A 24,397-nucleotide genomic window follows, 5' to 3' on the forward strand; every position below is an offset into this window, starting at 1 on the left:
AAATTAATGAAATATCCGAGTGACTAATTCGGTTACTTCATTTATATTTTAAATGTATAAATTATGACTTAGGAAAGTAGGATACACTGTAAGTTTAAAACACTCGGGATCTAACATACACAGACTTCTCTATAATTTATTCAATACACTATTGACATTCATAAGTGATATGTGCTATATGTCTACCTGACCTAAATTTAAGTTCTAAAGTAAATCCATATATTAAACCTAAGTGTTCATATTCAGACATCTCTCTATTATAATGTCAATACTGTCTCTTACCTTTTTATTCTTAGTCTTTTTCTTTTTCTTTGGTTTACTCTTAACCTGACAGGTAAGAAATAAATCATTTATTTAGTATATAATTCAAGCTGCACAATGGGTTATTTTGAAAAATACATTTCCTCTAACCACCAAAACCTTTTATGTTCTTATATTACAGATATTTTCTTTATAGAGTCTATGGAAAATTATTTTCATTGTAATTTTTATTTTAATCTTAGTCTTCTGCTCTTGAGAAATGAATGACGTAAAAAGGAATAATATATAACATCAATGAGCAGGCTACTGAACAAAGCTCACAGATCCTCACCTGCACACATGCATGCATGAGTAACAAAGAAGGAAGGCACTTTTAAGAAAATTAACACATTCAGGTCCATAAGATGAAAAATTTAGTGCTTATAAGCCTAAAAAGCATTAAGTGACTATATAAGAGTTACAACTTATCTGTAAAGAAATACAGAGATTCCATCCAGGATGACTTTAATTCTACCTTTGTGCAAATGGTGCTAAAATATTCCTGTTTTCTCCTTTCCCTCTCCCTCTGTTCCCCATTATGCTTTCTTCTACTTTTTAATAACATCCTATGTCTACCCCCATCACTCAGGATGAAGAACTATGTTCACAAATCTAGAACAGTGCCTGGCACATTGTAAGTGTTCAATAAATGTTGGCAAAATACATGGTTAAGGCAGGAGGGATTATTGAACTACTGGGGAAAGAACTATTTCAATTCAAGCTCTGTGAAAATTAGGATAAGTATAAACTAAGACTGGCTGGGATACTTTAAATACAGCACATGCAACACAAACTAAAGGCCCTGGTTAAGTCTTCTAATTCAAATATTAATGAGAACTATACTTCCTGGAGATCTTTAATAGATTCTGTTGAAGATTCACTGGGTATCGATGTTCCATCTTTATTCATTTCTGCTAACTGTATTTCAGGGTTTGATTTCACATTTATATTATACTCCATGAGAGGTGGACTTAGTTCTTCTTCTTCGTTCTGTAACTCTTCTATTTCAATACCTACATATTAAAGACAAAACACTCAAAATCTGGATACATGAAATGTTGGCTTCTTACCACTGTTATAAATATATTTACCCTCAAAACACCATCCCAGAAATAGAAGGCATATTACTCTGTTCAATTACTAGATGAAATGTTCATTTATCAATGACCAAATAGGAACATATACTAACCTTGAACCAATCAGTATGAACCCAAATGCTAAAATACTTTACTTAAGTAGATTCTAGATATTAGATATTCTAGAACTTACATCTACTCAAAATACTAGTTTTTGAGTATCCTGACACTGATCCTATTAATACTTTTAATATTATTTTAGGATGTAAATCTGAAACATGAAGAAGACAAGTAAAAGCTATAAGATCTATTTTTTCTTTTTTCTTCTTTTTCATAACCAAAGATTGTGAAAGGGTTATCAGCCCACTATTATGTGACCTCTTCTCTGACACCATGCTCCTTGATGTTGCCCACAATCTAAAAATTGTGGACTTCATCTGACTGGCCACAGATGATCCCAAACCAAACTCATGATGTCACTTTCTTAAGAATAATTTTAATTGCGGAATATGAATTACATTTAAAAAACAGCACAAAAATGGAAATTAAAAAATTGGCAACTCACCACCTAGCAAAAAAAAAGTATAGAGCCTAGACAAAAGCTACATAAGCTTAACAGTAGCATTTATGAGGAGGTAGAGCATGCACGCAGAAATTTATTCCTAAGTATCAAAAAGTTAAAACACTATGCTTGGGTAAACTCCGGGGCACATGCACTAAGTAGAGCAAAAAGGCTTGTACTGGATTTGGTTGATGAATATTAATTTCACACATGATTTTCCAAGCTTTTAACAAGCAATTACAGTTATTACACAGTTTATCTGACCAAGTAAAATTCCTACAGGTATCCCTTAGCTATCCCAAGTTGAAAGGTCATTTAAAGCACTCTGCTTTTGTTTTTCTTTTTGAAGCAGAGTAAAAGTTTTATTTAAAGTTACTTACTTAAAGAGAGACAATGTGCAGGCGACCTCGAGAAGGAGAGGCACCTTGAAAGGTTTAAGTTTTATTTAAAGAGAGAAAGTGCACACTCAGAGAAAGGGGAGTGTAGGCTACTTCAGAGAGAAGCGCACTGAAAGATTGGGGAAAAGTTAGAGTTATGCACTTAGAAAGTATGGGCAACCTCAGAGAGAGGAGTGCCGTTTTTAAATATACTTACGTTGACTGCCTGTTATTGACTGTAGAGCAATTCCTATGACACATAAAGAAAAAATTTAGGTGTACAATTGTAATGCAGCCAACAACCATCTGATTGGGACTAAGAAAAGTCAAAAGATTTTTATACAGTAGTAATTACTTTTATAACGAACTCTAAAAATAACCAGTTTCAGTAATGAATTCAGTTTAAACGTGGCATAATCTTTAGATTTTAAGAAGAAAGTTATAAACCCATAGTTAAAGAAAAGTAAACAGAAAATTTGATCATGATAGGTAATGCCTAGAATATAATAACTGTAAACCAAGCAGCAAATTCTGATGATTTACAAAGTCTAAGGTCATGAAATAGTCAATATTAAGGTCAATAGTCAATTATGAAGCAAACCTCCAGCTGAAAGTTTGAGCCTTTTTTTCAGCAATATGAATTAACCTGATCCTTCCTCTCCTTAATATTTATTAAGCACTTACGATGTATCAGCCTTGTGTAGGCTCTAGAGATAGTATGGTGAAGAAAAAAAACTTTCACAGAGATTAAGTGGGACAGTGGATATTAATTAAATAATCAGATACATGAATGAAAACTGAAACTGTAATAACTACTAAGAGATATATGCTAGAAATGCCTCTGTTAAAGGGTCTTTAAACTCCTCAGAGTACCTGAGTGAGGAATGCTTGAAATGTCTTGAATTTACTTAGTCTTCAAAGCATTTTCCTAAATATTACCTTTATTCTCATGAGTTTTTGTTAAAATCGTAAATGTTAAAAAAATAAAAACCTCTAATTTATAAGTAAACTTATAGTTATGGGTTCTTGCCTGATTTTCTTAAATCATCAAATCAACATTCTTTTTTATTCTCAAAGAAAACTCTTAAAGGTTAAGCAGGAAGACATAATGGTATATCACAGTCTTAGTGAGAGCACTGGGTTGGGGCTTAGCCATTCAACACTGAAAAAAATCTGGACCAGTTCAATAATTACTAGAAATTTGGCAAGTTGTATGTTTACATAGTATCAACGTGGGCATTAGTTGCTCACTAGGTACTACAACAAACAACTTAGAACCAAGAAAAGTCACCCAGAATAGTATAGCAAGGGTTTCAGTGTGTTAATTGTGCCTTGAACTCTAGTTCCCACAATGACAGCTGAGAAGCTATCCTGGAATGAGGGAGAGGAGGCCTGAAGTCTTTCCATATCAACAGACAATGTCTGGGAATGGTCACTGCTCACCTTAGACACTTGCATAAATGTTATCTGATTTTTTTAAATTACTACAGCCACTGGATAACTGCCAAGCTTTTAAACTAAACATCACAGTCCTGCTAGAAAGGAGGAGAAACATACACCCACAGTGTCTGAAAGTCCATCCTTGAAACACACAGTACCTGTATTTCCTGGTTTTAGATATCAAATTTTTCAGAAGTAATAAAACTCTTCTACTTAAAAATCTTCAAAAACTCCTTTCTGAAAACACAAACTCCTCAATAAGGGAAGTGAAATTCTCTTGAATGTATTCTATGAACTCTCCCCTACTTTAATCTCAGTAAAGACAAACTTTTTAATTCCCTGCATTGTAATATATTTTTATGTTTCTATATATTTGTTCTTGTTTCCTTCTGAAACATCCTTCTCCATCTTCTTCACTTGGCTACCTTTTTTTGTGTGTTGTTTTAAGAATTCCTTCTATTTTCCAGAAAGCTCTTTTGGACTCTTAGATAGGATTTCCCATGGTATTCTGGAATATCTCTAGCACTGTAATTTCTATTAGCTTCTTGATGAGTCTGATTCCCAAGAATGTGAGGTCACTGAATCTCCTACCCTTAGCACTGTGTATGGCACATAGGAGGCACTCAGTGAAGGTTTACCAGCTGAAGTAAATAATTATTTTTGTACCTTGTTGATAGCAGGATAACATCCTCTGGATCATTTCTGGTACTGGTATGCCTAGGTAGATGGACAGCTGATGGTAATCAAGGGAGATATTCTCAATGGGATTTTCCTTCACTTTGTCAATATCCTCTTGCTTCATCCCAAGGCGCAGAAGAATATCTGAAACTTTTTTCCAAATTGAATTGAATTGTGACTCAGTGAGACCATTCATCAAAATCTCACTAAGGAGGATATCCCTGTATTTGCACAGCCTCAGGATGTCTGCAGACTTAGAGAGATCAGAAGATGGTGGTTCCATATTCCAGCCTTTTTTGGGTGCAGGGAATACATTCAAATGTTTTATGAGAGCTAATAGGAGGTATAAGTCAAACTGTTTGGACTGCGGTAGCTCCTTGTTTGGGGGATAAAGTAGATGCCATGCTCCACCCAAAGGGTGATTGGTCCAAAGATGGTTGTAGTAGGGTTCCAGCACATTCTTGTGTATAAGAAGCTCTTTTTTCAAAAGAGGGGGTGGCATAGCCTCATCAAATATTTGCCGGACAATGTCAGTACCAGAAATTATAATTACATGAAGCAGATGATAGAAATAATTATAATCAAGTTTGAAGATAGGCATTTCATCTGAAAATGAATTTTGAGAAGTCAAAACATTCCACATTAATGCTCTTTTTCTATGTGGCTCTGGCATTACATCCTACGTTCCTGTATGATAGGGACTATTCCAAAGAATAAGGTACAGTGCAGTGCTTTGCCACAGCCAGTGCTCAATAAGCATCTGCTATCAGTCTAGCTGTCAAAAAATCCAAACAAAAACAGTATGTTCCCAAGCAAAAGTAATCACAAAGACTAATTACCACAGAAGCCTTTCAACCATCCAAGGTTTTCTTCAAGTAAATGAGCTTTGGTATAAAAACCAAATGGCATAAAAGTATTAGGCCAGAATTGAAAATTCTGAAGATTGTCAAAAATGGTAACTGCCAATGTTTAATTGTACTTAGGCAATTATATTTTATCTTAATCAGCACTGTCCAATAGAACTTTCTGGGATGAAAATGTTTTAGATTTGCACTGTCTACTAGCCACTAAATACTGGAAATGCTGCTTGTCTGACAAAGGAATTGAGTTTGAAATTGCATCTAATTTTAATTAATTTAAATTTAAAACCCAGACATGGCTAGTAGCTACAATACTGGACAATACAGAACTATTTCAAGACATAAGTGCCTTGACTGCCCAAGAACTCCAATGCTTTGTACCAGCAGCACCCACATGGGCACCTGTTAGAAATGCAGGACCTCAGGCTCCACCCCAAATTGGAACCTACATTTTTTTTTAAAAACCACCAGATGATTTAAATATATATTAAAGCTTGAGACACAATGATCTAATAATGAACCTCATGTTCTTACCCTCTCAAAAAATAAATTAATAATTAAGTAGGTATTTCATCAGTGAAATGGCATATGGCATGAAACTGAACCCTTCGGTATTTTTAAGGTTAGAAGCATTTCCAAATGAGGAAAATAGACTGAGGTAAATTAGAAGTAGTAAGAATTTGGTATATAATGGTATGTTTTTGGTATGATTATCAAAATATGTGCTTATCATAAAATACAACCTGGTTATTTCCTTCATAAGTCTGTGTTTCAAAAATTTTTTAAATTACTATTATTGCTTGATATACTTGAATGCACGATGGAGGCAAGCAAGGTTACACAGCAAATGGCTCAGGGAGCTTTCTCTGGGTTGTGAAACAAGGAGCTGGCTGGGATCAGGGACATCAATTCCCTCTAGCAAGAAGGACTGCCACCAAACTATTCTCCTTGGGCCCAGGAGCCTTTAAGGTCTCCAAGTGCCAAGCAGCTGGTACCTAAGTTTAGACTACTTGGCTTTGGGCCCAAAATGTTCATTCCTTCCATTTCGTTCTATTAACAGGGAATGCAACAAGGGAGGAAGGTTTGGTAGGGAATATATGTTGAAGCCTAATCTCACTGTGTAGTCACAGCTGTACACCAGACCTAGCAAACCTCTTATAGATGCCAAATTAATGTGAGACCCATATGCCTGCTGATTTTTCTGTGAATTCAATCCACACCAAGAGATGCTTGCTTGTGTAAACTCAAGCCCAGTGAATGACAAACACAAACACATGGCTATTAATGGCATGATGCTTAACAGAGCAAGTCAAAATTTTTAACACAGTTCTCAAGAGAAGACATATAGAAATAAAATAGTACCTTTTGTACTAAATTTTAAACTGATCTTCGGTCTTACATCAGTATCAGTGATTTTCAGAGACATCAAGTTTTTATAACTGTAAGTGGAAAAAAATTAAGTTACAGTCAATACCAAAGTCAGTCAAGAGTTGTGGCATCAGAATGGCTTAAGTAAGTGAACATTTTCTTCTCCTCCTCCTCCTGGAAATAATTTAAAAGCAAAGGAGAAAAATGAACAAACAAAATCCACCACTGATTTTATACCCCAAAATGTCACCGTCACTGGAATTAAGAGGCAAGTCAAATTGCTAGATTTCATACAAGAAGAATCAAATGACTAGCTTGCTTATTGGTAAGAAGGTTGTATGATAGCAGAAAAAAATAAATCTGCATTGTAAAATCCAGCAAACCTGGAACTCCTCTCTCAAGTCCTCCTGCATCACAGAATTTTCTTACCATTCCAAGAAAACTCAATTCAATTCATTTAATAACTACTGATTTTATAAAAGAGAGAAAGGAATTGGCATAATAGCAACACAAATAATTTGAAAAAAACTGAGGGAAAAAGTAGCAATGTTTATTAAATAGAATAAGCACTAAATAAATGTTACCATAGCATAGATGGAAAAACCTGTGACCTTGCTTTGACATGAACTCTGCCACAGAAAATAAAACAGAACAAGAATACTGGACAACACTAGGACGTAAATTTAAAGAAAACCGAGATATTGCTGGTGGCTGTTATTAACTGATTTTACCTTCAGCACCACCATAACACTGCCAACCATCCACTATGATGCAAGCTTTTTAAACTAATTATATAAGGTACTGGCAAAGATATTGAGTAAAAGGAATGCTCCTATACTGCTGGTGGAAGTGTGAACTGGTATAACCACTGTGAGAAAGTTTTGTTTTGCTGAAGATATGCATAGATGGCCTACTAATTCTACTTCTAGGTATATATTCTGGAAAATTTTATGCACATATACACCTAGAGATATATGCAAGCATGCTCATCACAGCACTGTTGTTATGGCCTAAATCTGGAAATAACTTATATATCTATCAGTGTAACTAAAATATAGTCATACAAAAAAATTATAGTCATGAAACGAAATACTGTAATTGTAGGAATGAATCACACAGTGTATTATTTAAAAAATAAAAAAAGTGTTTAAATGTATATAAAGTTCAAAACAAAAAAATAAGAATACTTGTGATGGAATTTTTTAAATATGTAGAAGTAAAATATATGGAAACAAATGTTTTAAAAGATGGGAAGAAATGGAAATATATTATTGTAAGGATCCTACACTATACTTGACATAGTGTATTATTTGAAAACAGACTTTAAGTTAAAAATGGGTCTACTAAAAAAAGACCCAAAAAACAGGAATATGATATTGTATACCATCTATATACATCAATTAAAAAAACAGGAAAAACAAGGAACACATGGGGGAAATTGAAAACAACCAGGAAGATGGCAGATTTAAATCCAACCATATCAATAATTACAGCAAACTTACATGAAATAAACATCACAATTTAAAAAAAGACGTTGTCAAGTTAGATATAAAAAATGACCTATGCTGTAAGAAACTCTCTTTAAATACAAAGACATACATAGGTTGAGCTAAATGAATACAAGAGGATATATATCATGCAAATACTAATCCAAAGAAAATATAAATTAGCCAACAGGTATATGAAAAGTTTCTCAACATTACAAAATCATCAGGAAAATGCAAATCAAAAATACGTGCGATATCCATAACACTATTAGAATGGCTAATATCACAAAGACAAGAGATAACAAGTGCTAGTGAGGACATGGAGAAAACAGAACCCTTGTACACTAATGGTGGAAATACAAATGGATAGAGCCACTGTGGAAAACAGAATGGAGATTCCTCAAAATATTACAAATAGAATTGACCCAGCAATCCCACTTCTGGGTATATATTATATATCCAAAGGAAATGAAATCTTTGTCTTCAAGAGATATCTACATCCCTGTGTTCACTGAAGCATTATTTACAATAGCTAAGACATGGAAACAACTGAAGTGTCTATCAATGATGATAAAGAAATGGATAAAGAAAATGTGGTAGAGTGTGTACACATACACACACATGGAATATTATTCAGCCATTAAAAAGGCAGGAAATTCTGCCATTTGTGACAACATGATGAATCTGGAAGGTGGCATGCTAAGTAAAGCAAGCAAGACAGAGAAAGATAAACACAATATGATCTCACATGTTGGAGCTAAAAAAACTCTGAACTTACAGAAACAGATATTGTTGATTGCCAGGGGTGGGAGTATAGAGAAAATGCATAATGGGGTTAAAAGGTACAAACTGGGAAACCCATGTATGTCATGGTGACTATAGTTAACAATACTATATTGCATACTTGAAAGTTGCTAAGAAAGAAGATCTTAAAAATTATCACCACACAAAGTAAGTGTTAACTATATGATGTGTCAACTAACCTTACTGTGGTAATTGTTTCACAATACATATATATATATCAAATCATTATCCTGTACACCTTAAACTTAAACAATGTTATGTCAGTTTTACCTCAATAAAGCCAGGAAAAAAATCCCAGCAGCAATATGGAAAAAATAAATAGACCAACTGTTATTTATTCCAAGAAGGCAAGTTGATTCAACATTTGAAAATGACAATGTAATTCAGCATATTAACAGATTAAAGAAGAAAACTGTATGATCAACTCAGTGCATCCAGAAAAGCATTAGTTCAATATCCATTCACGATAAAAATTTTCAGAGAAGTAGAAAAAGAATTTCTTTAACCTAAAAAAGGGAATCTATAAAAAATCCACAGCAATTCATCACAGCTAACTGGTGAAAAACTGAAGCCTTCTCCCAAAGATCTGGAAAAGGCAAAGATGTCTGTGCTTACCACTTGAATTTGACATTGTATAATGTTAATCTGTACAATCTTAGTAAATAAAATAATAAATAAAAATAGTAATAACCACTGCAATAATAAAAAAAAACATACAGATTGGAAAAAATATAAATTCTTTATCCACAGATGACATGATTATCTGTAGAAAACCTCTAAGAATCTATAAGATGATATTAGAACTATTAAATACCAAGTCACAGGGTAAATGTTCAATATACACAAATCAATTCTATATAATACAAATAGCTAGAAATAGAAATTTTCAAAGTATCATTTGCATAAGCATTAAAAAAATCAAATAAGTATGGATAAATTTAACAAACATTTACAAGATTGTATACAGGAAACTACAAAACATTCCTGATAGCAAAGAATATCTAATTAAATGAAATGATACACCAGGGCCATGGATGGAAAGTCTCAATACTGTTAAGATGTGAATCATGCCCAAACTGATCTATAGATTCAAACAATCCCAATCAAAATCTCAGCCAAAAGTCTGGAGACATTTATAAGGTGTTTCTAAAATTTATAATTTATTATGGAATAGCAAAGGATCTATAACAGAGCAAAAAGTTTTTAAAAATAATAAACTAATACCACCTAATTTCAAAAGGTAATACAAAGCTATAGTAATCAAGAGTGTGGTACTAGTGAATAGATAGGTAAATGAGTGGAACAGAAAAATGAGTTCAGAAATAGACTGCATATGATTGTGTATGGGTGTATAGTGTGTGTGTGTGTGTGTGTGTGTGTGTGTGTGTGTGTGTGTGAGTGTAAATCTCATTAATTCAAGAGGTAAAGTATTGTTTTTCAACAAATAGTGCTAGAACATCTGGATATCCATATGGGACAGATTGAATCCTGACCCTTATGTTATACCATATGTAAAAACTAACTCAAAATGGATTATAAATCTAAATGTAAACCATAAACTATAAAAGCAGTTAGGGAAAATATAGGAGAACATCTTTGTGATTTTGGATTGCACAAAATTTTCTTAAATGGAACACAAAAACCATGAAGCATAAAAGAAATAATGGATAAATGAGACTTCATTAAAACTAACAATTTCTGCTTTTTGAAAGATATGTTTTAGAAAACACAGAGAAGCCACAGACTGGGATAAAATACTTTTAAAATACATATTAGATAGAGAACTTTTATCCAGAATATACAAAGAAACCTTACAATTCAAAAATAAGATTAAACAATCCAATGAAAAATGCGTAACAAGATTTGAACAGATAACTCACCAAAGATAAACAGGTGGCAAATAAATACATGAAAAGACAGTCAAATTCATTAGTCATTAAGCAAATGCATATTAAAACCACAGTAAAATACCATACCCACCTATTAATATGGCTGAAATTTTTTAAATTGATAATACCAGTGCAGGAGATGATGCAGAGAAACTATAACTCTCCTATAATATTGGCAAGTTTGGTAAAATGTATAGTTTGGCAGTTTCTTACAACATTAAACACAAACCATATTGCCCAGCAATCCTGATCTTAGTAATTTACCCAAGAGAAATGAAAGCATATGTGTACACAAACAGCAATACATGAATATTTATAGCAGCTTTATTGTAATAGCCAAAACCCAGAAACAACTCAAATGACATCAACTGTTGAATAGATAAATAAGTTGTGGTACATCTATACAATGGAAGACTACTCAGCAACAGACAAAAAATAAACTACTGATGCATGCAATAATGGAAAAATCTCAAAAGCCATTATGCTAAGTAAAAAAATCCAGATGCAAAAAGTTTTCCTACTATAGGACAGTAATGAAAAAAGCAGTATTATCAGGACAGAAATCCTATCAGTGGTTACCAGGGATTTGAGGTTGAGGGAAAGGAAAAGATTGAAAAAGAGATTTTGAAGGAACTTTTTGGGATAGAATGTTCTCTATCTTGATCATGGTAGTGGTTACCTGACTATATAAAGAAACTCATTTAAATGTACTATATTTTTAAAGAGTGAGTTTAATTGTATATAAACTATAGTTTGAAAAACTTAGCCTATAAAAAAACTTCAGTGTTTAGAAATGCATTCATAATCAGAACATTTATAAACAAGACCAAAGAAATGATTACTGTGAAGGTCAGGATAAGTTACCTAGGGAGAATAAGAGATAGGGAGGGGCACACTGGGCATTTCTGGAGTGCTGGCAAAATTCTGTTTATTGACTTGGGTGAGCCACACAAGTGTCTGCTTTATCATTATTTGTTAAACTGCATTTATATCTTGTGAGCTTTTTTTATGTATAGCTTAATAATAAAGCATTTTAAAGTAAAAAAAAATAGCCATTTTGTTACTGATTCATAAAACCACATGGAGTAGCTCTTCCATTTTTGGTAATAAAATCCAGTTACCAGATGATTCCACCATAGAAAACAAACTATAAAGCCTGGGAAACTATAAAAAGCAACTCCCTGAAGGCACTGGAGAGAGAAAGGAACAGATCAACCCTGTGGAGTAGCAGGATGGGGTGCACATGCTCAGAAGAAAGATGGAGAGGAATGTGGGAAATCAGTAAATTCACGAATTTAGAGCTTTTAGCCTGGGGCTAAGGATAGTCTAACAGAAAACAAAAACATCCTTGGCTGAAAGAAACAGAAAATTGAAGCCGAAGAACCATGGCTACTGAAGAGAGTGGGGGAATCCCAGAAAGGAAAGAAAAAAGAGATCCTTTCTAGCCACATCTCTGACTGACTGCGGAACCACACATGTGGAACAGCTCAAAGCAGTTTGGCTAAAGGCAAAAAAATCTGAATTGAAACTGAAACTGCCAATCAAGAAAAAAAGAGTTCACAATTCATATCCAACCAAGTTAACTACCCACCAAAACTAAAGTAATATACCCAATGCAGAATAATGGCATTCAGAATCTCTACATCTGTCATGTATTTATTGGGTACCAGCTATATTGTATACCCAGTATCTATATGGCATTATGCTATGTACTGTGAATATACTAGCAAGCAGGATAAAATTCTTGCCTCTACAGAGGTTATAGTAAAATGGAGAGGAGAGCCAAGAAAATATAATAGAACTTGGTAGATGTTTTGATAGAAGAAGTAGAAGGCATACATGAGAGAAACACTTTATCTTATCTAAGTAAGGCTTTTCAGAAGTTTTAACCAGGCAAAGCCAAAGGAATAGAGTATTCCAGGTAAGCCCTGGAGGCAAATAAATGTCACACTCAAACTAAAAGAAGCTCAGTTCAGTTGGTGCATATATAGTAGGAAAAGAGATGATAACAGTGAGTTCAGCAGAGACCAAGGTGACGAAGAGCCAAGAGAATGAGTCTGAACTTAATTACGAGAAATGAGAAGCCTTAAAGATTTTCAAGCACAGAAATGATATATTTCAATTTTCATTTTAGAAAAATACTGTTGGTGGTATGTAAACAAGAGAATGAAGAAAGGTAAAACTAGAGACAGAAAGACCAGGTAAGCTGTTTCAGAGTTCCAAATGAGAAATAATAACTTCATTTAGTTTACTAGAGGTGCAAGAGCAGAAATAAGGAGGCATTTACAATACAATTACAAAGCTGAATTGGTTGGACTTAAAACAAAGTTACAGAGCAGTGTTGAGAAGAAAGATTAAGAGTTCAGTTGTGAGCAAATACAGTTTTCTTTCTGAGAAAAAGGACAATTCTAATCGTCAGACAAGCTTAGAGGTCTGGATGAGTTTTGAAAGCTAGAAGGAAGTTTTCATATCATAACAACCTAGTTTAAATAACTAAGAAAAATAAGTTTTGTTTTTAGCAAAGGATATTCTCATACTTCGGGGGAAAGCATTCACATAATTTCTCCTTTCCTGCTTTAGAATTTAAATGTCTACGAAGTTAGGAGAGAGGGTAAGACAAATGTTAACTAAATGCAATTTTTTTCACACAATTAATACTACCTGTAAGTTTAAAGGGGTTCCAACAAGTGACAGAAACACAGAAGACAGAAGCAACCAAAAAATATATACATGCTCAGAAAAAATTATTTCAAGCTTACCTTGCTCCTAAATTTTCAATGGTTATATATTCATCCTTTCTCACAACTTCAAACTGCAAGTGATGGGAAAAAAATAGCCCTAGAGTAGTTCAATTTTCAAAATTCTTTAATGTTACTTCTTAGCCTTAACATTAAAAAAAAGGCAGTGAGAATGAAGCTATGGAGAATATAAAACAAATAAAGCAGAAGTAATAACAAGATGAGCCATAACAATCCTAATCAAACAACAAACTAGAGTTGATCTTAAAAAGCAATTCTACTTTACATCACTATAGGATTTAAATGACAAATCAAAAAGAGCATAATCAAGATGAAGAAATACATAATGTATATTTCTATTTGTAATTTTGATGTTTATAAACTAAAAATTCAACAAGACATTTCATTAATTAAAGAAATAAAATGGATACCATTTGAGTTAATTTTATGTAATAGATAATATATGTGATATTCTATATGTATTTTCATAGGAAGATGCTTAGAGACTAAAAGAGGTTCAGAAAAAAGTCTAAAATTATTTTTGACCTTCAGTGGATTAGATTATTGTCCAAACTCATTATAGATTTTCCTCATTGATATAGCTATGGCCTACTTTGTCTGTTTCTCTGGTTGTGTGTGTGTGTGTATCTCTTTTAAAATTTTCTTATTCTTAAGGACCTCTTAAATAATACTTTGGAGAACCAATCAAAGCAATGAAAAGGTCGGAAAGCTTAGTCATCATCAAACAGAAAGACTATGACTAGAATACTATTATGATTCCCAAATCTATTTGAAGTAAAAAATATCATTATAGCAAAGAAAGCAAGAAAAAACAAGAAAAAGATACTCACCAGAATTTTGACAATTCCAGGTACATCACATTGTAGCATCCTTACCATGTCACCTGTACATCCTTCCTTCAAACATTTTTTCCCACTAAAACTCTAAAGATATTAAGAGAAAAAATAATAAATTATCAACAGAAAAAATACAGACAATAAAAATAGGAAAAAATCACTGACGCGCAAATCTGACTACATTTAAAGTTAGAAGTAGATGTTGCTAATATGGGTAAATGTAGTAACCACAATGTTGCTCATGTGAAACCTTCATAAGATTATATACCAATGATACCTTAATAAAAAAAAAGAAGTAGATGTTGCTAGATGGTAAAATAAAAGACATGAATAAACATTTGAGAGTTAGCTGTTCAAAAATAGTCCATTTCATTTTTCAACGGATTTCCTATTTAAAATGCCTGATTGCACTTTTCTGTCATTATTTTTACTTCAAAATCTTCAAGTAGCTATATTACAGCCTAAAATCTATTTGCTGCCCCAAGGGAAAGCAACTTCAAGTAAAATGTTCCAATTAAGTAACTGTAAAAAGGAATACTGAATTTCTATCAGATACTTGAGGATTCCAGGGAAAAAGATTTAAAATGATAAGTCTTTTCTCTGGTTCTGATTTGCTATTTCCTCTTGTTATTTAGTTTTCTTTTACTTCTCTTTCTAAAGTTGAGAACTGCTGTTTGCCCTAGAAATCAGAGAAAGTGGGAAGTGCTTACAAGCTCCTTAAAAAAATGAAATATAACACTTTATACAATGATTTTTACAATGTACAATACAAGTTCATCTGCTGCATCTGTTAATCCTCACAACAATCTTATGAAGTTGTATTAGTATCCTCCCTCACTCTGGTTTACAAAAATGAGTCTCAGAGCAGTTGAAGTACCTGCCTAATTAAAAAAAACTAGTAAGTAGCTCAATCTGGACTGGAATTCAGATCTCCCAACTCCATGAACAATGCTCTTTCTACTACACCACAACTGCTTTGTAAGCATTTTCTGTTGTTTACACAATGTAAACACTCTAGAGCCAAACAGTATAGACCCAGTGTATGGTCATTAGCTCGCTAAAGAGTAATTAAAATAGAATCAGACTTTGGATTTCTACTTTAATTTTAGTGGCAAATAATTCAATTTAATTATGATGTTAGATAAATATAATTACAAACAGATTTTTGAAGATTTTAAAATGTATCATTGCTCTCTACCCTTAAAATATAAACTATGTAAAATAGTTTAAATTATACAAATTATATAATTATATAATCTCTGAAATTGTTTAATTGCCCTTCTTGTTTCTTAAGAAATTATATTCTTTGATTCTATGTCTTTATGTGAATATATGCACCAATATTTCTATTCTTAAGAGTTTATATAAGCTTCCAACAGGAAAGGAACAAATTAACAAAATCACCAAGCAGAGTAACTAGCAGAGTATCCCCAACATAGATCTGTTTCATAAATGATGAGTAAGTAATAGTAAGGAGAAAAGCATCAGAGAGAATAGGAAAGGAAAAAAGGGAGGGAGAAAAGAAAGAGGAGGAAGAAACTGAGCAGAAGAAATGAAGGGGAAAGAGGAAAAAGAGAAGAAATAAGGAAGAAATGCTGTGGCAAAACTTTGAAGGAAAAATATAATACCTGATCATTTTCACCTGGATATTTTAAATTCTTGAACTTTTTCCAACAAACTTTATGGAAATAAACACAACAGCTTTTACTGCACATCAACTGAAAAAATCCCTGGAAAAAATAAAAGTAAGTCAATGATATGGAAAAAGTAATTCATTTAATATAGAAAATATTACCTTAAGTCACTTTAAAAATTATTTTGTAACTAGATGAGTTTTCCACAACTCTCAAAATTTATTAATACATCACTGGTAATAGAGAACATTACAAGTCAGTTTTACATCATTAAGCCAAGAAAAATTTGGTCAGAAATAAAAAGCAGTAATTTGAACAAGTCAATATATTTTTCGTATGTTGTATACAACAAAATATCAGAAACCTAGTAAGTGACCTTTCTAGAAGAATGTGCTATCTCCTCTTTATCTCCATTTTTACATTTCTCTTTTCCTCCAAACCCAGTTCCATATCATTTTTCCCTGAATCTCCTGTTACCAATCACCAGACCTCAGATTTGCTCTCTTAGTGACAGACAGCCAATACATCATCCTAAGGTATAGATTTCTTGTCGTTCCCAGTATGCCATCTATAGCCCTGCTTCCTTTAAATACCTGGACTGCTTGGATGACAAATACCTAAGTTTTGTGTCCAGGACTTCCTGCTGCTACACACTACCTACCCATCTGATGGAACCCTGAAGCCTCCCTGGGAAGCCTTAGGACCACAGCACCAAGTCACCTAAACCAAGACTGAACTTGCCGACCCGGAGCCCTGCACTTCACCAGGTCCACTTTCCAGTACCTGTCTTACCCTAATGAATAGATCTTCTTTCTTCACCCCCACTACTTCCCAATTTGCTCTATACATCATGCCTTGCAGCCAAGAATTCCATTATTTTTTGGAAGTGGTGTCATATTTTCACTGAGAGTCACATCTCATCTTATCTTGTGATTTCCCACAATCTTATTTGGATACATCTTGAGAACTAGACTTGAAGTACTTTGCTGAATTTCTTCAAACAAGGCTGGTTACCTTTTTTTCTCCAAGGCCCACAGAAAAACAATGATCACTGATGTAGTAACATAATTCTTGAGGAGTAACAACTTTTCTCTTTAGTAAAATGCAAATATTCTCAACCTATAAACATTTCTAACTATGAGGAATATTTTAGATAATTTTCAGTCTATGATTATAGGGATATTAACTATGACCTGAGATACAAATATTACAAAATACTTGGTAAAACTAATCCATTCTTTTATTAACTCACAGGGTATAAATAATTCCTGCTCACTAAAAATCTAAGTTTTAAGAGATTCAAACAACTTTTCAACTACATTATCACAGTAATTAAAGTAAGTTTTCTTCTTAAACAATACTGATGCAAATAATAATTTTATCAAGTTTAACATTATAATTACATTTTTTAAAATACTCAGTTGTTAATTATAGTACCTTATAATTAGTGTTCTTTAAAATGTCAGCTTCACAAGATCGCTCACAATCTAGATAACTGCAAATGGTCTGCTTCATTATATTATTTTCAGTTGTCTTGGTAAAATTATTAAGAAGATCCTACATTTTAAAAATAAAAATAAATCTCATGAATTAGTAATAAGGCAATTATTCCAATATTTAACCTTAAATAATATGTTCATTTCATATCCCTTTTTGAAGTTCTATGTTTTTTAAAAAATAGTAATAGAATGTATTTCCCTCATTTAAAGTAAAGAATATATAAGAAAGCCCTAAATTAGAAATACTGGGTTCCTTACTGAACATAAACATGGAGAAAGGAAAAAAGTTTTACGTTTGAAGCTATACATCTCTTCATCATCCTAACCATAGCATAATAGCTGGCAAGTTCTTATCAAGAATTTCTTGCGGTGATAACATAGAGACAATACGTCACTGGGATCCCAAGAGAGTCTCTGCTTAAACTGGTTCCCTGAACACCATGTTGGCAGTGGGACTACTGCAGTGGTGCAGTATGCCACTCACTGTCTTTACAGGCAGAAGTATGGTACAGAAATATACAACGTGGAATGCAATTTCCTATTTCAAAATGCTGATTAAACATGTGAAACATATTATCAAGTTTAACTTAAAAAAGTCCTTAGACTAGACCCTTAATACTATCCCTTACAGGAATAGTATTGCAAGATTTCAAATAGTAGTATTTCTAACATACTGAGGTACTAACATGATAAATAAGCCTCTGCAGACTATTTCATGAATCTAGTCACCATTCAAAACATTCTTTCAATGGTATTCAGAATTTGATGGCTGATATTGAAGAATAAAGATGTTTTGACCAAATTGACTAGAACATTTTAAATACCAAGATAAAAGAAAGGAAAGGCATTTAAGCACTTGTCAGTATGAAGGCAGCATACCCTGCCAAGCTAGCCAATAGCCAAATGGAATGCCAAAAACAAAAGAATGGAACTCAGAGCATATGTGTAACTACTACAGTTTCACAGATCTCAAAACTAATAGTTTAATACTGATCTACTGATTCTCCTAATACAACTATTTCTTGTTCCTTATTCCTCATCTTCTGCCCCCAGTCTTTGGCATTCATTCATTCAACAAATATTCACTGAGTGCCTGTTATGGGCCAGTTGTTAAGGTTACAGCAGTGAACTTAGCAGGCTAAGACAGCCTCCATAGGCCTTAACATTATTGTCATCTACTATTATTTATTTAGCTGCAAGCCAGAAATCCTGAAGTGATCCACTGCATAATGGATCTCATCATCCCTTACATTCAATGTATCAGCAAGTACTATTGATTCTTCTTCCTAAATATATTGCAAATTCTTCCATTTCTACCTCCACTGCTACCATTCTACATTTTACCTAGGTTACTTACTGACTGTAAAGCTGCCTAACTGATCCCTCTCTTCCCCACCTATTATGCTCCAAAACACTTTCTACATAAAAGAAAATGTCTGTTCCTTGCTTATCTTTTCAGTGGCTTCTCACTGTACCTAAAACAATATCTGGAACCCTTACTAAGGACTAACTGCAAGGTCCTTCAGAATGTGCAGAATCTGAACCCACTTTATCAGTCATCTCTGGTCCATCTCTTCAAATTCATCTCTATCTTCACTCACTCTAAAATTTACATGGTTTTATTTTTTTCAGTTCCTCAGACTTGCTCTTCTAGGTTTAAGACCCTTTCCACTTTCTATTTCACTGACCTAAAATGCTCTTCCCCTCACTCTTTACTGAACTAGCTCTATTCTCAATCTTCTGGTTCTAAGTTAAATATCAACTCACAGAGAGAGCCTATATGCATATACGCAATACACATATAAATACAGATATATTCAGGTACATGTCTGTGTCTGTGTGTTCTCCATTTTCTCTACCAGACCCTTTGTTTTCTTTAGAATACTAACTCCCATTTGTAACTATTTTATTAGTTTTTTTTCACTTTCTTAATCCTTCTTTACCTTAAATACAGAAACTATCAGAAGTCCTAAATTCTATAAATCATATAGTGTTTATGGGTTTCACATAAAAAGTTAAGATAGAGTCTGAACTCCTTACTTGGCTTACAAGGCCTTCCATAATCTGGCTGACATATACCTTTAACATTCACCTCTAATAAGTTATTCATTGATGAAACAAGAACAGGATGTCATTTTTAAAAATGCTGTTAAGGAGGAAGAAAAAACATGGCGAAGTAGGAAGGCAAGGAGGAAACCTCCTCCCACACACACCAAGGGAGCAACTACACCAAATAAAACTGAACCTGATGACTGCAGAACAGACCACATAAACCTGGCAAAGAAGAGAAGAGAACACAGAAAAGGGTAAAATGGCAGAGCTTCCATCAAGCAGACCCCAGCTCTTCCCCCATTCTAGCCCACAGGCAGGAGGAAGAACAACACAGTGGGGAGGGGACAGTTGCTCAGGAACTCTGCATACTTGGCCTGGAAATCTGCTCTGGGAACACAAGTCCATATTTCACTGGGTTCTGATGATTAGTGGGGCTGGACACCAAACACAGTTGGAACACTCTGGGAGGCTGAGAGTCCAGTCACTTACGGAGGACAGGCATGCTCTGCAGGTCCCACTAACACCCAAAACAGAGGTGGCTGTTTGAAAGATTTGCCAGCAATGTGAGGGCTGTCAGAGGGGCAAGGATTGGACAGAGCTCTATCTTACCCTTACCATTATTTACTGGAAAGGGCAGGTGGAGGATACATCCCCAGTCCTCCCTTGGCCCAACAGGTCAGATACTCTCATGAGCCCCAGATACTACATCCCCCTTGCTGGAGGCTCAGCCCCAAGGTGCTTCCCTGTGAACCACAGGAGTGTCAGACTTTACTGCCTGGTAGGAAGAAGGAGGCTTTCCCACCTTTCTTGGCCCTCTCTTGGTCCAATTTTAGAGAGGCGACTGCAGGAGCCAGCTCCCGGTGCTCCTTCCTCCCAGCGGGCAGCCTAACATGATGCCATGCACCTAACCACTGACAGGGTGCACCCAAACAACTAGCCTCTACTGCTGCATGCTCACACTCCTGCTGCCTTGCAACTCACCACTGCTGTAATGTGCATGTTGCCACACAGTCACTCAACTGCCCTGCCCACACCATCCCAGCAGAAGCCATTGCTTTGATTACAAAGAACTGGGTGAAGCAAACTGCCAGCAACAGTAGACTGGGACTGAGACCACTGCTGACACACAGACTTTGCCCACCAATGCAACTGGGGCTGCACTGCAATGGAGAACCAGGCACTGGACAGTCAATAGTCTTGAGCTTCTGGGCACCACAAGAAGACTTCTTCATAAAGCCATTGCTCTCTAGACCAGGAAGCACAGCAGATCCATCTAATACACAGAAAGAAACAGAACTCTGACAAAATGAGGAGGCAAAGGACTATGTTCCAAACACAACTACAGGATAAGACACCAGAAAGAGGGCTAACTGAAACAGAGACCACCAACCTCCTTGATAAAGATCTCAAAGTAATAGTCATCAGTATGCTCACCAATCTGCAGAAAAGTATTGAAAATCTTTGCAAAGACTTCAACAAAGAGACAGGAGAGCTGAAAAACAGCCACTCAGAGCTGAAATGAAATATACAAGGGAGACACTAAATAACAGATTGCTGCAAGTAGAGGAAACAATCAGTGAGATGGAAATTAGAGAACAAGAACACAATGAAACAAGAAGAGAGAGAAAAAATAATCTCTGGGAATGAAAGAATGCTAAGAGAGCTGTATGATAACTCCAAACAATACAATATTTGCATAATAGGGGTACCAGAAGGAGAAAAGAGAGAAAAAGAGAAAGTTTCTGAGAAAATAATTGTTGAAATCTTCCCCAATTTGGGGAAGGAAATAGGTCATGGAAGCACAGAGAGCCCCTAACAAAAGGAACCCTAGGAAGACAATACCAAGACATATAATAATTAAAATGACAAAAGATTAAGGATAAGGAGAGAGTACTGAAAGCAAAGAGAGAGAATAAAAGATTACTTATAAGGAAAACCCCTTCAAGCTATGAACAGATTTCTCAACAGAAACTATACAGGACAAAGGGAGTGGCATGAAACATTAACTGTATTAAAACAGAAGGTGCTTCAATCAAGAATCCTTTACCCAGCAAGACTATTATTCAAATTTGAAGGAGAGATTAAATATTTCCCAGATAAACGAAGGCTTAAGGTGTTTAAAACTACTAAACCAGCATTAGAGGACGTGTTAAAGGTAATGCTGTAGATGGAAATATTCCTGAGACTAAATAGTTTTCACCAGTGAACTAAATCCACAGGAAATGTAGGTCAATTACTTATCAAGCAAGCACAAAATTAAAACAAAAGTAGTAAAACCAATGGTACATAAAATCAATCAAGGCAAACACAAAACGTGCAAATTACAACATCTAACATAAAGTGTGGAGGAGGAAGAAGAAAAAGGTACTCTTAGATTATGTTTGAAATACAGCAATTAACAACTTAACATAGACTGTTATATAGTCAAGAAGGTATTCTGGAACTTTATGATAAACACAAATCTAAAGCCTATACTAACAGATAAACAAAAAACTAAAAAAGAGAAATTCAATCACAACACTAAAGAAAAACATCAAATAAAAAGAGACGAGTATAAGAGAGGAAGAAAGGAACAAAGAGGAGGTATAAAACAACCAGAAAACATTAATAAAATGGCAATAAGTATATACCTATCAATAATTACCTTAAATGTAAATGGGCTGAACGCACCAATCAAAAGACATAGAGTGGCAGAATGAATAAAGAAACAAGAACCAGCTATACAAGAGACTCATTTCAGACCCAGATATACACAGACTAAAAATGAAGGGATGGCAGAAGATATCTCATGCAAATATTTGGGGAAAAAAAGCAGGAGTAGCAGTACTTTTTTCAGACAAAATAGATTTCACAACAAAGGAAGTAACAAGAGGCAAAGAAGGACATTACATAATGATAAAGGGATCAGTCCAAGAACAGGATATAACCATTATAAAGATGTACACATCCATCATAGAAGTACCTAAATTTGTAAAACAAATACTAACAAAATTAAAGGGGGAAACAGATTATAACTCATTCATTTTAGTAGACTTTAACACATCACTCTTACTAATAGATCAACCAGACAGAAAATAAATAAGGTAACAGAGGCACTGAATGATACATTAGATCAGATGGACTTAACAGGCACCTACAGGACACTCCACCCAAAATCAGCAGGATACACATTTTTCTGAAGTGTACATGGAACATTCTCCAGAGTAGTTCACATACTAGGCCACAAGAAGAGCCTCAATAAATTCAAAATGATTGAAATCTTATCAAGCAACTTCTCAGACCACAATGGTATGAAACTAGAAATAAATTATGCAAGGAAAACAAGTCTACAAACACATGGAAGCTAAATAACATGCTTCTAAATAATCAATGAAAACAAAAATGAAACAGTCCAAAATTTGTGGGACACCACAAAAGTGGTTCTAAGAGGGAGGTATGTAACAATACAGGCCTACCTCAAGAAACAAGAACAATCCCAAACAACCAGTCTAAACTCACAGTTAAGGAAACTAGAAAATGAAACCCAAAGTTAGTAAAAGAGGGACATAATAAAGATCACAGCAGAAACAAAATAGAGAAGAATAAAATGATAGAAAAGTCAACAAAACCAAGAGCTGGTTCTTTGAGAACATAAAGTAGACAAATCCCTTGTCACACTTACCAAGAAGAGTACACAAATAAACAAAATCAAAAACAAAAAAGGAATAGTCACAACAGATACTACAGAAATGTAACATATGTACCTCAACGTAATAAAGGCCATTTATGACAAACCCACAGCAAACAACATACTCAATGGCAAGAAGCCAAAGCTTTTCTTCTAAGATCAGGAACAAGAAAAGGATGTCCACTCTTACCATTTTTATTCAACATCGTACTGGAGGTCTCAGCCACAGCAATCAGACAAGACAAAGAGATAAAAGGCATCCAATTGGTAAGGAAGAAGTTAAACTATCACTATTTGCAGATGACATATTATACACAGTAAAACCCTAAAGATGCCACCAAAAAACTTTTAGAATAACTGGATTCAGCAAAGTTGCAGGACACAAAATCAATACACAAAAATCTGTTGCATTCTTAATACACTAACAACAAATTAGCAGAAAGAAAAATCAGGAAAAGAATTCCATTCACAATTGCATCAAAAAGAATACCTAGGAATAAATATAACCAAGGTGAAAGACCTGTACTCTGAAAACTGTAAGACACTCATGAGAGAAATGAAAGAAGGTAGAAATAAATGGAAATACATCCCATGTTCATGGATAGGAAGAACTAATGTCAAAATGGCCATCCTACCCAAAACAATCCACCGATTCAATGCAATCCCTATCAAAATACCAACAGCATTTTTAAATGAACTAGAACAAACAATTCTAAAATTCATATGGAACCCCAAGACCCTGAATAGCCAAAGCAATCCTGAGAAAGAAGAACAAGGCTGGAGGTATTATGCTCCCTGACATATCATGTCACATCAGATAAGGTGGCCACTATCCAAAAGACAAGAAATAACAAGTATTGGTGAGGATGTAGAGTATTGGGAACCCTTCTACACTGTTGGTAGGAATGTAAATTAGTGCAGCCACTGTGGAAAGTAGTAGGGATGTTTCTCAAAAAACTAAAAATTGAAATACCATTCAACCCAGTAATTTCACTTCTAGATATTCACCAAAAGAAAACAAAATTCCTGATTCAAAAAGATATACATATGCACCCCTATGTTTATTGCAGCATTATTTACAATAGCCAAGAAATGGAAGCAACCTAAAT

At 34.3% G+C, this 24,397-nt stretch overlaps 1 protein-coding gene across 8 annotated transcripts in view; it reads right to left on the reverse strand.

Moving 5' to 3' along the window:
• Positions 1 to 24,397, reverse strand: part of DZIP3 (DAZ interacting zinc finger protein 3) — a 95,335-nt gene that overhangs the window by 36,546 nt on the left and 34,392 nt on the right. For all 8 annotated transcript variants that reach the window (XM_037017654.2, XM_073231701.1, XM_073231698.1 and 5 more), the window contains 9 exons: positions 17,508 to 17,627; positions 16,065 to 16,166; positions 14,431 to 14,523; positions 13,601 to 13,653; positions 6,656 to 6,732; positions 4,422 to 5,039; positions 2,533 to 2,565; positions 1,144 to 1,313; positions 283 to 327 (listed from right to left, as the gene is read on the reverse strand). In XM_037017654.2, coding sequence (XP_036873549.2) covers positions 283 to 327; positions 1,144 to 1,313; positions 2,533 to 2,565; positions 4,422 to 5,039; positions 6,656 to 6,732; positions 13,601 to 13,653; positions 14,431 to 14,523; positions 16,065 to 16,166; positions 17,508 to 17,627 — 1,311 coding nt within the window. The remainder of the gene's footprint in view (positions 1 to 282; positions 328 to 1,143; positions 1,314 to 2,532; positions 2,566 to 4,421; positions 5,040 to 6,655; positions 6,733 to 13,600; positions 13,654 to 14,430; positions 14,524 to 16,064; positions 16,167 to 17,507; positions 17,628 to 24,397) is intronic.

Source organism: Manis javanica, chromosome 3, assembly GCF_040802235.1.
Source record: "Manis javanica isolate MJ-LG chromosome 3, MJ_LKY, whole genome shotgun sequence".
Taxonomy (NCBI): domain Eukaryota; kingdom Metazoa; phylum Chordata; class Mammalia; order Pholidota; family Manidae; genus Manis; species Manis javanica.